Source organism: Contarinia nasturtii, unplaced genomic scaffold (assembly GCF_009176525.2).
Source record: "Contarinia nasturtii isolate CC-2019 unplaced genomic scaffold, AAFC_CNas_1.1 Cnas_scaffold_1037, whole genome shotgun sequence".
In the NCBI taxonomy this organism is placed as follows: domain Eukaryota; kingdom Metazoa; phylum Arthropoda; class Insecta; order Diptera; family Cecidomyiidae; genus Contarinia; species Contarinia nasturtii.
This window is the reverse complement of record NW_022198383.1, coordinates 2,901,668-2,918,840: the sequence shown is the minus strand read 5'-3', so window position 1 is coordinate 2,918,840 and position 17,173 is coordinate 2,901,668. Positions and strand designations below refer to the sequence as shown.

Below are 17,173 nucleotides of genomic sequence, written 5' to 3'. Positions count from 1 at the left end.
TTTTTTTCGCTATTTGCCGAACGTGCACGTACTGATATTAGTAGGTGCCGTTTCTTTATAAACATTGACCATACGATCATCATCTATAATATGTGATTGTGTGTGTGTCTGTTTGCCGTTGTATGCGAGGCATGCCTAGCTGCTCAATGAAAACAGCAAACGAAAAAAAAGAGTCACAAACAAAACGAGAGAGAAACAAAATTATTTATAAACGTTGCGAACGTAACAATATGTTCAGAATTTAAAAAAAAATAATCAAATGATAGAGAGCGAGAGAAAGAGAGACATATTGTTTATGTGTAGTTTTCGAATCGGTTCTTTCGTTGTTTGATTAAAAAAAAAACTGATCAGGCTGTTTGATTTCGGGTTCGATCTCGCTTTGGCTAGTGCAGCAAACAATTGTCAAACACGCTCGCGCTCAATCGATTTCAACGTCATTGCCAATACACTATTTTGTTTTCGCACAGCAAGAATGTTATTGTCATTATGTTAATATTATATTGCTTTTCATTCGTCTTTTATCGACGACGTGCTCGTTGCTAGATCGCTGGTTCGATTGATGCAATTTCATAGTGTACGTGAGAAACGGACGGTGGTTCCATGTTTATTAATCTATATAAAGCACCGTCATTCAATACATGTGTACACACACACTCAACACATCCATCTCTATCAATGGCAATACATTTAATTTGATTTTATTTGTAAAATTACTTTGTGTATATGTGTGAGCGCGTTCGTGCGACTCAAAAGCCAATTAACCATGTTTGGTCTTGGATTTATTTAAATTGAATTATTATGTTCGATTGAAATTGTATGGCCTGTATGACAATTTATGTTCTTAAGGTGACAGATGGGTTAAATGCTAACAATAGTGTTTGTAAAACGTTCAGTCTCGTCTGTTTTCAAATGAAACTTCGGTTTCTCTCTCTCTCTCTCTCTCTCAATACTTTCGAAGAAGAAGAAAGCTCCGCCAAAACGAAATCATACTTTATCATCCAATGCATAGCAAATCTCATATCCAGATGAGATGCGCAAACAAAACTAACACCGTAGGTGGATTAAGTGCTACCATTCATCTTTGAAATGTTCAATCAAATGCAAACAACATCGCCACAATTGCCATAAATGAATGGGTAATTTTTGTTTTGTTGTTGTTGTACATAGAGAGAATCCAGCTAGTGATAACCATCCAACCATTCTGTTGTATGCAGCAATAGAAAATTCTAATCTGCGAATGCCACAAATAAATAAAGTGCCGGTTTTGGGGCCGTTAAGTAATTTAGACACTTAAAAAATGTGTCGTTGTTAGCGACGATACCATGATATAATTCGGTGAATTCATGTGGATGCGTAGACGAGCCCATAATTAAGTGCTTCCGTTTTATGGAATTGCGACTTTAGTTTTTATACGAAAAATCAAGCCAGCCTTTAAGTGTCTTGTCTTCCGAATGATTTTAAGTCGGCGGCAAACGAAATCACATTAGTGCTCTTATTTTGGTATGGATATGCATTGATTTGAATCGAAGTCAGACTTTGCACACACAAGCCATTTAATTCGCATTAATCTCAAGTGAATCCAAAAGCCACACAAACACCACACATTACGATTATTGAGTTCAATCGTTGAAATGAGACAAACATTTTAGTAAAATGGACGAGTAATTTCCAGAATAAACCGAATCGCTCACACCACCGGGGTTGAACCAACCATTATTATCGGATGTTTACAATGCACATATTTACTAGCCCCGCTCGTTCGTTTTGCTCACTCGCTCGCTCATTCGATACGCAACAAGTGAGACACAGTGCAAAAAGGAATTGCGCGACGCAAATGTTAATATCAAGTGCACACAAAATTGTTGCGTTGTCTTCGCGTTTTTTTTTCTTTCAAAATGATATCAAAATGTAAAGTCAAAAACCCCGACCCCAAATATTTGTCGGACTGACCAGAGTTTGTGAGACGGACAATTTTATTTACCATGTTCTGCATTTGGATGCCATTTTTTTCTTTCTCGCTAAAATTACTTTAATGATGCACACAATTTATGGTTTAGCAATGGAACTCTGATTATCCAATTTGAGTGATGACGTTTGCCGCTCTTGTCTCAAATGTCAATTTGCGATGAAAAGTGAACGAAGATGACGGGAAATGAAGTGAAATAAAATTGAATTGAGAAAAAATGAGATTCAATATTAAACTTTGAATTCGAAAATATGGCCGTTTGCAGTGAAAGAAAATCGCTTCAGTGATGCTGGGCATTGCGTTTAATTTCAAATCGTATAGGCGACAGCGTGAGCGTATATTTATAAACTTGACACTTTTCACATATTATATCGTAGTGTGTGTTAAGGCACAAGCTATTGACCGATAGCATAATTGTTTTCGTCATCGAAGCAACAGCGGCGTAACAACAGCCACAACAGCAGCAATAGTGGCAGTAGTGGCACTAACGCACAGCTCACCGACAGAGGAGAAAAAAAAGCATTCACTATGAAATGGGCGCATGTATAATTCAATTCTCAGGCGGATCAGATTGGATTTCACGACTGTTTTTTTTCGCTCTCTTTTCAATCTCGACAAGTGCAAAAGCCATAAAATAATAATTGATTGGATTTGCAAGAGACAGTATTCATATTCTAGATTTATAGCGAGTGTGTGTGTGTGTTTATTTCAAGTGATTCGACGCTTCACGTGATTTACATTTCTCAAAACTACTCCAATTATAATACCACGGGACCAAATCACCTCCTTTTATATTTTTTCCATGTAACTAATCAACTTGAATCGACGCAGAACAACAAATCAGCCTGAGAAAAATAATAATATTAACATAAAAAAACAACTTAGAACATATATAAAGATACACCGATCCATTCACGTGTGTACGTTTTTTTCTGATGAAGTCGTTGTGCACTTAAATCTGGCCTCAATGAATAATTTATTAAAATGCTGCGAAAAAAAACACATAAATGAATAAAAAAAATAAACTATACGCATTAAGACAAAAAGTCGTTGAAATTCATTCCAATCATGGTGCTAATTATTATATCGCTACAAAACGAATGTGACAATCGAAAAATCGCTTTTTTTCATGCAATTTTCCAATCAACGAACGTATTTGAAACGTAAATTACCATTAGGTCACATGCTCAACATATGTCGTACAACTATCGTGTTGCCATTTCAAAACGCACCCATGCATATCTCACTCTTTGAGTTTGTGTGTGAAATCAATCGGTTTTTGGGGTTTTATTAATCATTTTTATTCTTTGTTTCAGAACACACTATGGAATCACCATAATTGCATCGAATCAGTGCTGAAAATTGTCTTAATAGAGATATCACAAATTCGAGTAAATATGTAGACTGTTTGTGCTTGAGGAGCACATATTTAAAGCAACCACCGACACAAAGACAATTCGAAGAGTGTACTCGAGTAGCGGAAGAGAGAAAAAGCGAGTTAATCCAGTGATAGCAAACAAAGGCCGCAACAGTAACATATCGGAATCGAATTTTTCATTGGAAGGTTGCTGGTCTACTGACGTTTATTTTTTTGTCTATCCGAAAAAAAAGTGTGAACAAAATCTGCAATGTGACTGAACAAAACCCAAGTGTTTTTTTTATTTCTAACAAAAAGAAATCAATAAGGTGAATATTTTTTTGCTCTTTGTGTAATCGTCGTAAATGATTGCGAATTTTAACAAAGTAGTAAAATAATAAAAAGATACGTATCAATAACGGAAACATTTCCAATTAAAATAAAGTGAAACAAAAAGTCTCGCAATCTATAAAACCGTGATCTAGTCTTTTAAAAGTGATTCTTCTTCAGTCATTCTTGTCGATGCGATAATTCTAACATTTAAAGTTAAAAAAGTAAATCACAAGCAAACACATCTATTGGTGGTGGGAATATTTCGAAATCGAGCTGGCGCACGTTAAATTTGCTCAACTTCTTCTTTCAATAACACTGTTTTCAACAGAAATCGATTGTACAGAGAAGAGATAGAAAAGTACGCACAAAATAAATGTCAAATGCTCGCAAAACTATAAATAAATGTTAAAAATTGAGACTAGTCCATAATCAACTAAATAAATACAATTAAAATTTTGAAATAAAAAGAAAACGAGCGCTTCAGTTCGAATAAGCTGCAAACACATTTCAAAGACCACGAATCAGGGTGGAGAGAAAGAGAGAGCGAAAAAGTCTCAAACCATCTAGCTGAAACGTGATTCTGGAAATTTTATTCGCTAGACGATTTTGGACAGCGAAAATTTATTCATCCGTTCGAGGTATATACCGCTGTCGGGTATATGAAAAGAGATCAGCTTCAATTCAATTGCAACACGTTAATTGATTGTGACAATATAACGTGTACCATTGAATTGCCGTAATTGCTTTGCTTTTTTCCAGAAAGAGAGATAAAAAGAAAAATTTCATATACATACACAACGATTTCTTAATTTCTTTCCTGGTGAAACGATAATACAATAAAAGCAAGCCAAAATTGCGACCAAACGCAGACGAAAAATTGGTGGAAGATACAAATTGAATATGCCATTAAACGGAGATACGATCAACGCAGACAAGTTGAGCGGCATCGACGAAGAATCAGATATTTATGAAGGTTTTTCGCCGCACGTTGATCGATCGCAAATCGTACTACCCGATCCATCGCCAACATCTGGTGAGTGGGCGACTATTTGCATATACAAATAAATCAACAAAAAATTTTTTTCGTTCATAAATTGAACATTTTATATCCACATTTTCACTTTTTTTTGTTCATGTTTGTGTTGTAGAGAAAAAACCGCCATTGAAAACATTCGAAGATGTTCAAGCGCTACTCAGTCAAGGTAAAAAGCGAGAGGTTAAACTATTGATACGTGATAATGCATGGCCGATTAATTCAACGATACGTTCACAATTATGGCCAGCGATATGCAGCCAACATCAAGTCGGAAAAAGCATGCTGGAGGGATACTATTGGGATATGGTTAATCAGGTAAACAACTATCCCCTTTTTTGACTTCGAAAATGAACATTTGCTGAGGATTTCATTCTTGACAGAGCTTTTGTTGACATTGGAGAAGTGAGGGCACTGAATAGTTATTCTATATAATTTTTGAAACTGATGCATCAAAATTGAAGATAGAACTTACAAGAAAATTACCCGTATCGCGGCTTATAACAGCTCTGATTTTCGAATAAAAATGAGTTCGCGTCATCTATAAAATGACGTCTTTGGCAAAACGACTTTTTTGGCTCTGATCCAATTGATTTCGTCTTGCACTGTTTCAATGCCGACTCATCATCTGGTACAATAATTTAACACACATAACTTGAATAAAGAAAATCCATTGTTTTTCAACGATTCAGAATGCAAAACGAAATCTTAAAAATCGATGTCCAAGCATACCAACCGTATTGATTTTCATTCATGACAGTACTGGTTTTTGAACATTATTTCATTTTGAAATGAAACATTTGTTGTTGAAAGTGAACGTTTGGTAACCCAAAATGAAAATAATTTAGAAAAGCGTTCGGCCAGGTCGGCTTTTCCGCACATGCGGATTTTTTTTTTCATTTAAATTTGAACTTTAATGAAAGTCTTGCTTTATACTTGTACTGACTTATTGTACGTTCATTGAAATTTCGGTCAATCGAATTGATTTTTCGTCTGCAGGAGTTAGTAAACTTATTCTAATTGCATGAAAACAAATTGTGTTTTATTTAAATTCATTTAATTATTCATAGCACCTATAAAACTATGTCATTCTATTAAATTGATAGGTATTTGGAACGACAGAACTACCGGATAAGCCAATAATGTTGCCACCGTTCGTTGACCCAACGCATTGCCTGCCATATTATTTAACGCGAAAAGGACGAGCAGTTGCCGATCGTGTTGTTAGTGTATTAGCATATGTTTGTCCTGACATAACCTATAGTCCAACAATCTATCCAATTGCAGCCATTCTGCTGCATTTTATGTCTGGTATGTTTTGAATCATTTCCGAACAATTTATATTTTACTTGTTTTTGTTCGTATGTTCCAGAGGAAGAATGCTACCACTGTTTAGCCAACTTAGTGGCCGCCAAAGAGAAGGTGTTTATTACACAAACGAAATTATTGTATGAAGTAACTTGGAAAACTGTGATGCAAATAGCCAAAAAGCATGCTGTAAGTGTCTGGATGGTTCCGAACTGTAACGGTGTATCAATTGTTCATTTTTTTTTCTCATTTTCAAAATAGAAATCAGCTGTAGCACATTTACAGAGGCTATATCCTGGTCAAAAAACGGAACGTGTATTCATGAATTGGACATGGTGGGTGCTGACTGGTCTTCCCTTTCCACATTTAGTTCGTGTGATGGATTGTTTTTTCCACGAAGGAATCAAAGTGTTTTATCGAATTTCGTTGGCGATATTGATTCTATACCAAAAGCATGTACCGAATGTATCATCGACATCAGTACTAGTTAGCGATGGTGGCACAAATACGGCGGCCACATCATCAACAGCTTCATCAACTACAACGACTATAGCAAAAACGAATGACACAATGAAGTTAAACAATTTGAAGATCGGTGCCAATTGGAAAGCAAACGATGAAAAATCCAATGACATTGAAATGGCACTACCGATGTTTTGCCGTAAATTGCCTGTGTCACCGGGTAAATTGCTTCGAACAGCTTTCAATATAAGAGCACTAAGGTAAGTGTGTTTGGTATTCAAGTGCTTCATGATAGGATTATTGATTTGATTTCATTTCCTCAATTTCAATTTGCAGCTCGAATTATATTTCAAGGGTGTTCATCAAGACTGAAATGGTGCTGAGAAGTAAAACAATTCTTAGCGGCTCAAAAGGTTTAGTTCATTCACGTTCTAGTGATAATCTACCAACGGTAAGTCATTTTCTCTCTTTTTATAGGTTTCTCTTTTTTACAACATTTCTTTTTTTTTCTCTTTTTTTTTCATTTTCAGAGTCAATCTCAAGTAAATATACAAATGATATCACACACACTAAGTATTAGAGAAGTGAGTATGCGATCACGGTTCATTGACTAACCCCTCAATACAACTGACATTTTACTAAATAACTAAAAAAAAAGAATCTTTCTCTCTCTTTATGCAAAACAAAAAAATTAAAGTTCAAATCAAAACTAAAAAAAATGAGAACATAATTTCTCCCGACGTGTTAGAATTTTCTTGTTTGTTTTGTTGTTCGAGATGCAAATAAACGCCTCTTATATACTCTTTGAGCAACGCCTCCAATTTTTTTCGGCTCTCTTGTGAACCGTTTATCTTTTTTGGGATGTGTTGAAATCCGTGAATTTTTCTTTTGATTTTTTTTTGTTTCCATCCAATTTCGAGAGACGATTTACTGTAAAACAAAGTAGAAGGAAATTTTGCTTTTTTCGGAATTAAACTAAATAAATTTTTTTCTTCTTTATTACTGCTGCCGGACCGAAAATGATTTTTTTACACAAAAAAAAAATAATTTGTAAAAAACGAAAAAAAAACATGTTTTTGTTACGATCGACACAACTGTTTTGTCTCGAATATTTTCCCATTTCAATTCATCCAAACAAAAAATATCATAATTTCGAACTGCGAACGAATAAAAAAAAACGTACATTCTTCCGAACAAAAAATCAATTGAAAAAACAAAATTCAAATAAAAGGGAGCACATTCACCCGATATGCGTGTGCTTTCAATGGGTGTCTATCCAATACAAAGAATCAATAGCCAAGTTGTTGGTCAAGACGATGTAAGTAACGAACGAATGCGCACACTTAAATGACGATGCCTACCACCTTTTAATATGCCCACACACAACACACACACTTTTAATTAGTGTACTATCTACCTTGACACACCACACACACAAACAACTCCTCCGCCCTCCATTTTTCTGTTGTTGCTATTTTCCCGTCAGTATCAATATCTCCATATGTTTTAGTATAATTGCCTTGATTTATATCTATATCTATCTAGAGATTTTGCTATATATTTTTATCTATGATTTTAAGTATGTTTCCTTTGATTATATTGTCAAATTAATAGTACCGAAAAATATATATGTGTTTTGTTATTATGAATCCCACACACGGCACCCAATCTACACACTACAGATTACACCAGCAACAAGTTCAATTTCAGAACACAAATCACATTTCTCAATATTGACCTGACACGCAATTCATTGATTGCAATATTCCGCCGGTCCCCTTTTTCTATTGATCGCCAACCTATTTTGCAATATCTAGCAATCCATAATCCAAAAGCACAAAATCACCAATCACCTTGACCTTTAATGCATTTTGTTTTCAATTTCCAATCTGTAACATTCAATCTCGATTTTCTGCAATAGCTGATGTTTAACATCCGTAAATTCAATTTACCAAGTTTTTTCCTCCTCCATTTCATTTGTACACAAACAAACGGCTGATTGTTTTCATTTAATATTGAAAACAGTCGCTTTATGTACGTTTTAATCCACTGAATACAATGAAAGAAACCGAAAACAAAGAGAAGTACAAACGCAAAAACCCACACTACACAAGAACACAGCCGCAAAACAAAACCGTTCAAAACAAAAACATAAACAATACACACAGAAACAGACAAAATCACACTCGCCAACATGCACACCTAACGAAAACACCTCACACACCATTCTTTTATTTTATTTAAAAAAATATATAGCATTACTAATGTTCATTTTGATTTTGTTATTGTGATCGTCTTTTTTGTATTTTGTTTCGAATTAAATTCACTAAAATTTAAAACAAAAGAAGAAAAAAAAAATCCAACATAATGAAAAATTTGTATTGTGACGAATTGACGCATGTTTTGATTATGTTTTATTTTTGACACAATCGTTTGTAGCACCATGTTTTGTCCGTTTTTTATTCGTTCCACTAAGATCTATTCATGTAAACCTAAATTAAAAAATCCAATTAAAAAAAACACACATATTCGATTAATTAGTAATAAGTATATAATTCGGCATCCATATCAGATTATGTCCGTCCTATGTTTCATTTAGTGAAATTGGCAATGTTCACCACATCACATTTTCGTTTTATTACGTGTAATTGTTTTTTGTTTGTTGTGCTATGCCATATTTTAACCATAAATATACGTTTGTTTTGCTCGATATGACCATTTTGCACACTATCGCTCGTTCATCATATCATTGAATATCGTATTACCGGCTCGAATCAATAGAAATCAGAATTTATATATATCTATATAGAAATGTTGTTGTTTGGCGCACATTGTTCATATTGAAATGATTTGATTGATTTATGATTTTAAATTTTGCCACAGCTATTTACATTATGGTCGTGGCTGCCAGCACGCATCACAATGTATACACCGACGCTGCTGTACACAACAGAAGAGCATGGATGTTCGCTGACAACATTCTACGTACGAGTTGAACAACATGAACCGACACTGCTTATGATTAAAACTTGTAACAATGAAGTGAGTATTTTCATTCTTTTCATTTCAATGCCATTCTTCTTCTTTTTTTGTTCTTCGCTTTCTGCAAATATCTATTTTGTTTGGATCAATTGATCCGTGGCTGTATTATTGAATCTCTAATCGTTTAATTGATATTGAATATGATACCCAGGTATTCGGAGCATATTGTTCGACGCGTTGGTTTGAACGAAATCTAAAAGACGACAATGGACATCGGCAAGCTTATTTCGGCACCGGTGAAACATTTTTGTTTTCATTGTATCCGGATCGTGCGAAATACCCTTGGGTGGGCATTACATTCCATTACATGTTGATTATTTTCCATTAATTCCATTTTTTTCTTCTGATTATCTCTAGGTGGGCATTGATAGTGACAGAAATCTAGGACATGGTTCCGAACTTTTTATGGCTGCTGATGCTTCAATGATCACTATTGGAGGCGGGTATGTATTCAAACCGTTCAATTTCCGACCCGAAAATGTGTGGATCTACTTTGGAAATTACATTTTTTTTTTGTTTTCTTCAATTTTTCAGCGGTGGCCAGGCCATTTGGATGGATGAAAATATGCGATACGGAAAAACCGATAGTTGTACAACATTCAATAATCCGCCGCTATGCAAATCGGGTGATTTTGAAATTCGTGTGCTGGAAGTATATGGATTTATGGGCGCTTAAGTCGAAATGAAATTCCGAAATAAGTATAGCTCTACTCATAGGTGATGCCCAATTGAAATTCGACTCGATTTTGGTCGAATTATTTCGGTACTGAATGACGACACCAATGTGTATTAATTTCGCAAGTCCAATACCAACCATCCAAACACACACTTCGAATCGCTTTTTTAAAATGCATTCATCCAGTTCAATTTGTGTATTTGACTCTGTCTTCGGACCCCAATGCCAGAGAAAAAAACAAAAACAAAATCAAATCATTCAAAGCTACATATTATATACTATCCTTTAAATCACTCTTCTACCATTGTTATTTGATGTTGTTAATTTTTTTGAAATAGGGAGATTCATTTAGTTTCTATGCGATTGCATATATATGGAAAACAAAAGAAAAATCTCTTCTCGTTGTAATTGTTGTCGAGATTAATTATATTATTACTATGAAATATTCAGGTTTATGAAATATTCTTCTGGGTTTCAATCCAGACTACTATTGAATGAAAAGTGAATTAATTATTGGTTCCGTTTATCTAACGCCGCCTCGCATACTATCGATCGTAATTATTCGATCAATTTCCGAATTATATTATTGTTAACATCATCTATCCAATTTAATCCGTTCTTTTTGTGAAAAATTTACATCTTTCAATCGCTTTGGTTCAAATACATAAAAACATAATACACAAACACGCACATAGCGAGAAAGACAGAAAGGGAGAGAGAGATAGGGAGAGATAGAACATGCATTAAAAATTAAATTGTAATTGACCGTAACAAGAAAAGCAATTGACAATTTTGAATGAAAATTATGTCGTTTTTTTATATTCGCTGCATTGCTTTGCTTGCATGTACTAAACAGAAGTGGATTATTTTTTGACAATTTGATCAACATTTTCAAACGTAATTTGAACAACAATCCGTATTTACAAGAAAACACCATTTATTTAATAATCAATTGTCATTTCACAATGAACATTGTGGGCTATGTACGGAACAAAAATCAGTCTGTTGTTGTACTTTGACTGAGCAATCCAAATGCGCACAAAGTGTTAATCAAATTCTCTTAAAATGTTCAACTGTATCTATTCAGCCATTTTCATTTATGAACACAAACACAAGGACTGTGCACGTCAAGTTAATAGTTATCAAATATTGATAAACGAAAACACAAAAATAAATGGCAAAAACGAAGGCAACCAAAACATAAGGAACAAAATGATTTAATATATATGAATATATATTATTATTAATTATGTTGTTGATACATCAAGATATTTAGCAAATATTTAATTAAAATTTAAAAAATGGAGATGATTTAAATGAATAAAAAAAACGCAAATTGAGAGAACGAGAAAAGTATTATTATAGACAGTTTAACCAAAAATAAAATTAGGTTTTTGTTTTTGATGTTCTCTTTAAAAAAGAATGAAACGAATACTGTGTTGAATAAAACAAATCTGTCTGGTTGAATGACAAATGTACTGTCCAATGTTAAAAAAGGGCGTACTACATTATGTCAAACACTCACATGTTGAAGAGAATGGACAACACAAAATTCTATATTAGCTTTAGAGCAAAAAAAAAATAGTGTGCTAACCTTATAAAGCTATTGTTTTAAAAATAAATACAGTTTAAAGAAATAATAATAAAAAATAACATGTGTACATGTCGTTATATAAATATATTTAGAGTTCATGTTAATGTGCATAAAAAAATAATAATAATACTTGTTAAATGAAGTGAGAGATAAAGGAGTTTTATCGATGTGAATAGAATGATGTACTGCTAAAACACCTACACACTCACACAAACACACACGTAGACACACAAACAAATACGCAACGTCAAACACACTCAAACAGACACAGATTTGAATTTAAAATTAATCCATTATAAATTATATTATACATAGTATGCATTTTTTGTTTGTTTGTTTGTTTGTTTATTCAAAGTATATTATTTTTTATTAATATTTATTCAAAATTTCGAACAAATTATTATCAATTTAATATGATGTAACACATATATAGATGTTGTATATCAATCTGACAATTATTTGAAAAAAGAAAAAAAAAATAGAATTATTATTGTGAATCTATTGAATGGGCGAAACACATCGAAAGACGAGACACTTTACTAAACTCGCCGCCAGAATATTATTATTATTATATTCAAAACGTGAGAAATTTATGTGTATGTAACGAAGCAACAAAAAATACATTTTTAACATTTTATTGTGAATGCCTCATCAAATTTCAATGACGAAAAAATATATATAATTGAAATCAAAATATTTTCTAGCGTGGTTTTATTGCTTCTATTTATTTTTTCTGTAGTTTTTAGCACTTTAGAGATATTTATCGTTTTTTTTGGCGTACAGGTTTGTATCAAATTACTTACACTCAATTTTTGTTCCTTTTTTTATGTCAAACTTGGAATTAGTTTTGATGTCGTTTTAAAATGAGTAAATACTATTCAAAATTATTTGATCGTTGCCGTTGTCCTTTATTTTGCATCTCGATTTGTTGAATAATTTTTAATAAATTTATAATATGTTGACAAAATCTTAAACTAAATCAATGTTGTTATGAAAGATGGTATAAACAATATAATAGCATTATGGAAGGAATGATTACAAAATACGTTTTTGATATTACAATCATCTTTAATTTTACATAATCTATTTGAAATGGTACTTTAACTTTACCAAATACTTCATTTTGGCTTGTGCAATATCGTAAACAACATATTCATTGTATTTAAGAGATGTTTGAAATTCTGCCTTTCGCAAGCCGCCCGTTGCAACTTTAATACCATCAATCGTTCCAAATTCGCTGGGATATATTTCGCCACATCCTTTAACTGATTGTTCACATTCATTCGGTAACTTCTCCACGTTGCCTGCATAACGTGGATTATGTGTCGTACCAATCGCCACATCGCACAGCAACGCTATCCCTATGTTATTTTCACGGCTTGGATGACAGTAATTGGCTGATTTTGATATCATATCAGCAAAATATATCCCTTTCCCAAACATATATCCGGTGGCCTAAAGTTTTGAATAAAAACATATTATTTTTCAATGTCCTAGAATGGCATCAATAAGTTAAATTTAAAAAAAACTCACCGGTGCTTCTTTCGGGGCAATTCGCAGTCCTTTTGAGAGAATGCTTACAAAATTTGTAAGCCGTGAACCATGCCAGAGAAGTTGATGTTCAATTTTTTTGTATGCACGCGACCGAACGTCTTCTCGTTTTCGCCTTAACTTAAATACATCGAGGACCTCAAGTCTATATTGATCATGTGTTGTTCCATGAGTATTTTGTACAATTTCACAAATTTGTTTGAATTGAAGCGCATTCTTATCGAGCGGCTCAATTTCAGTCTTCATTTTCTCATAGCAGGCATCCAATGGATTCTTTTTCTCCCCATTTTCACCTTCCAAGAAACCATGAATCGTTCCCATGTGTAGTAGACTCTCCAACATTTCAATCTTGGATTTAACCACATCGATTGAGTCAATGATCGGTAAACGTTTTACACTGTTTCCATGTGGAATCATCGTATAAAATTGGTTAGATGCATCTCGAAGTTGTCCGATCGTTCCATTTTCGATTAGTTTTGCAATATTTTTAAGAACGGACATTGCCAAATAAATTTGGTTTGAACTCACATTTCCTAATGGCATTTGCTTTAAATCAACATCGCAACTAATCATCATTTGTTTCATATGCTTCATATCAAAAATTAATTTCATTAGCTGATGGATGGGTTCTTTCAATTTCGTTGCTACATAAGTTTTCGGTATGGTTTTGGCAAATGCAAAATCAATATCCAAATGGTAAAATTTTCCTGGCATCTTTGTTGTGAATGAATATTTCCCAAATTCGTTGCCAGTTCGGTTCAAATAAATGGATCGGAATTTTTCGGTAGCTTCTTTCGACGTTGCATAAGGAGTAAGCCGTTTGGATCCAATTACTGTTGCAATTCGTCCCCATGTTTCGAATATCCAGTAGCTTAAATAAATAATTTTTTGATCACATAGAGTTATTTACATTCATAATAAAAATTCTACTTACGTTTTAGGTTCATCATTTGATTCTAGCAGTTGCATTCGAAAATATGAGTTCTTATTGCGTTCAATGTCAACAAGACCACAAATTACTATATACTTGAGTTGTTTTCCGTTCACTTCTTCACAGAAAATGTGAGCCGTTTGTTGCAAACCACTATCATAGTCAACTAAATTTGAACCACCGTCTGCAATCACAAAGATTAAATTTTAACAAAAATAACAAATAACTTCTTTTTTTAGTATTACCATTAATTTTATATGTGATTTTTTCAGGTACTGATTTTGTATAGTAGATTGTTTCTCTTCTAGACTTCACAATCGTCGGTTGTTCAATACGTGAATATGGCTGAAAATGGTCAGTGAAAATTACTGAATTTTACAAATATGCTGAAAACACAGAAAAGGCAGACACTAACATTTCCTCCCCATTCACTCAAACTTCTATTGATGATATACACAAACGGATCGATCGTCTCCATCTTCGACAAAAACTCCTCAGAAACGATTTGAATATTACATTCTTTAGCTTTTATCATTTTAGATCCCATACGCTCAATTTCGTCTTGATTTGAAATGACAGCAGCCAATTTGTCATGAATTTTTTCAACAACACGACCACCCATTTGCCTAATGGCACACTCGATACTTTGCTTCGTCAATTTTAACTTACCAATTATTGCAAATTCCATATTCAAAAGTGGTGGAGTTTTCTGACACCTAGAAATCGTAACGTTTTTTGTATTGCAATTTACCTAAGATTACTAGTAAAGACTTACTCATTCACCAGATCAATTTCATTTTCATTCTCAAATCGAAAAGGATGCAAAGCGCGGGTGCGAACATTTTTAGCGATAAACAGCACAATATATGAGTCCAAAAATGGATACTTTCTACATATTTCGTATCGAACATAAGCTTGGAATCTTTTGGGTTCATTGATATTATTGCTACATTTACCTAAGAGTTGATCAGAAGAAAAGAATGGAAAAAATGGAAATTAATCAATGCGTAATGGATCGGAATGGAAAATGAAACTATAGATGAAAGTATATACATTTACCCCATTCTAGTATTTTAGTACACGAATATGTTGTGTTATTGAAAATCAACCGACCATAACATTTTTCACAAGTGGATAATTTTCCATAGTAGATGATTTCAGTTAGCGCATGTAGAATCTAATTTGAAAAATAATTATTAACATTTTGGTTTCATAGTTTGTTATCGAGAAGATCATATTTTTTTTCATTAACCTCATTTTTCGTTTTCGGAATGGTTTCATTATTGTAGTTCAAAATGTCGATTTGTTCCTTTTTTGGTATTTTCGCCAGCTTGTCGTATAACTCAAAATATTCTCTATTCTGGGTTTCAATACGTTTTTCCAGCTCGGCCAAGTTTGGATCAACATCATTCGTCGTGACATGAAACTTTCGCTTTATAATCCTGTATCATGATCAGTGTTGTACGAACGTTAAAAAAAATTAAATAAAATATATAAAATGAATGCGGCTTACGGAATTTGTTGATTGACCAGTTCTTTGTCTTTTTCTGATAATCGCTTAAATCCTGGTAATAGAGATGCTGACTCCAACCAGCTCATCTCATACCTTTAAAGCATGAGAAATACATAAATCAATTTTTGGTAAATGAAAAAGAGGAAAAAGAGAAATACCTTAAACGCACAAAACACGCAACATGATAAAAACATGCTTTGGCGGTGAACGCGTCATTTTCGACAGTTAGATCGGTGTTGTAAACAACATGCATGATACGTATATCAGGAACTTGAATCCTTTGTTTGCAACTTGCACACGAATCACCGTCTGACCTTGTGTATCCAATATGGAAATCTGGTAGTTTGGCCTTCTCCACCTTTTTTTGTATCTTATTTTCATTATTTTCGTTTTCGACATTTCCTGATTTTTATACACAATTTTGTTAAAAATGTTCGTTTATAATACTTAATAATTTTGAATCTTACCCAATTGTTTTTTAATCGCGATCTGATCTGCATATCGAATTTTTGCGAAACCATCGAAAAATTTTGGAGATTTTGGCATGCGGATTGTGAAGAAACATTTTTGATGAAACCAATCAGCATACTGACAGTCATCATCTTCGGACTGCATTAAGATCGCTATGTTTAAGCATCCGGATCGAATTTTTTTTTCACATTTTTTGCACGTTTTTTCGCCATATGAGTATTCGATTTTAAATGGTAATGAATTCAACATGATTACAAAATGTTGGTTAAAATTTTAAATATACAAAACAATAGATACAAACAATTCTCGAAACAAAGAAGCGTTAGACTTTAAAAAAAACTCTATGACGGGGTTGAAATGTCAAACTTAAGTCATTTTCATTGAATCGACTCAATTAGTGTTGCCAGAATATTATGTGACAATACTTTTTTTTTTAAATTCACATTCAAAACGTAAACAGTATCGTTATAGATTTAGCGGCACATTTAAATTGTTTTTGAAAAAATGCATTTAAAAAACGAAATAAAAATTGAAAAAAAGCCTCTGAAAGGAAATAACATTTTATATTCACAATCTTTTGGATGTTTTTTTTGACAGCATTGTTTATTGTGCGGGTGTTTGTACTAATACATACTTGTGCTGCACATGATGTGCATTGTGCGTGTATGTGTGTGTTCCTTGTCGCTGTGAAATGTAGAAAAAAGTATAAGAAAAAAAGAAGCAACATGACATTTTTGTGTACTGTCTCTTCTGAATGCCATATTTCGCTGTCGAATTTTGGAATAGGAGACAATGCCAATGTTCAAATTACAAAAATGCAAATGAAAATTGTTTAGCAACATTATTTACATTTATTCTTCACATCTGAAAAACAACAATATCACAACATCCAAAAGAATCAGAATTTCATCTTCTCTTATAAGTGTTACATACATC

The 17,173-nt window shown here is 33.3% G+C and overlaps 2 protein-coding genes across 6 annotated transcripts; one reads left to right on the top strand and one right to left on the bottom strand.

Annotated features, from left to right (window-relative positions):
* The first annotated feature begins 3,659 nt into the window (after positions 1-3,659).
* On the top strand, positions 3,660-12,239 carry LOC116344519 (GTPase-activating protein skywalker). 4 transcript variants are annotated; one of them, XM_031773110.1, is made up of 13 exons: positions 3,660-4,294; positions 4,416-4,689; positions 4,805-5,007; positions 5,796-6,000; positions 6,062-6,186; positions 6,259-6,719; positions 6,796-6,910; positions 6,990-7,043; positions 7,691-7,777; positions 9,343-9,501; positions 9,653-9,787; positions 9,859-9,944; positions 10,036-12,239. In XM_031773110.1, the coding sequence occupies exons 2-13, from the start codon at positions 4,557-4,559 to the stop codon at positions 10,175-10,177; spliced, it is 1,905 nt and encodes a 634-aa protein (XP_031628970.1). In that variant the 5' UTR covers positions 3,660-4,294; positions 4,416-4,556; the 3' UTR covers positions 10,178-12,239. The 4 variants fall into 4 exon arrangements, with proteins under 4 accessions (XP_031628970.1, XP_031628969.1, XP_031628972.1 ...); XM_031773109.1 differs by having other exon boundaries at positions 3,660-4,689; XM_031773112.1 differs by lacking the exon at positions 7,691-7,777 and having other exon boundaries at positions 3,660-4,689; positions 6,990-7,001.
* Positions 12,240-12,655: 416 nt separating this feature from the next.
* LOC116343869 (poly [ADP-ribose] polymerase-like) lies at positions 12,656-16,551 on the bottom strand. 2 transcript variants are annotated; one of them, XM_031772150.1, is made up of 11 exons: positions 16,234-16,551; positions 15,925-16,168; positions 15,767-15,859; positions 15,506-15,695; positions 15,307-15,430; positions 15,029-15,209; positions 14,669-14,969; positions 14,499-14,598; positions 14,257-14,437; positions 13,305-14,193; positions 12,656-13,226 (listed from the first exon to the last, which is right to left on the bottom strand). In XM_031772150.1, exons 1-11 carry the CDS (start codon positions 16,484-16,486, stop codon positions 12,855-12,857), a joined length of 2,928 nt encoding a protein of 975 aa, XP_031628010.1. In that variant the 5' UTR covers positions 16,487-16,551; the 3' UTR covers positions 12,656-12,854. The 2 variants fall into 2 exon arrangements, with proteins under 2 accessions (XP_031628010.1, XP_031628011.1); XM_031772151.1 differs by having other exon boundaries at positions 15,313-15,430; positions 16,234-16,550.
* Positions 16,552-17,173: the final 622 nt, after the last annotated feature.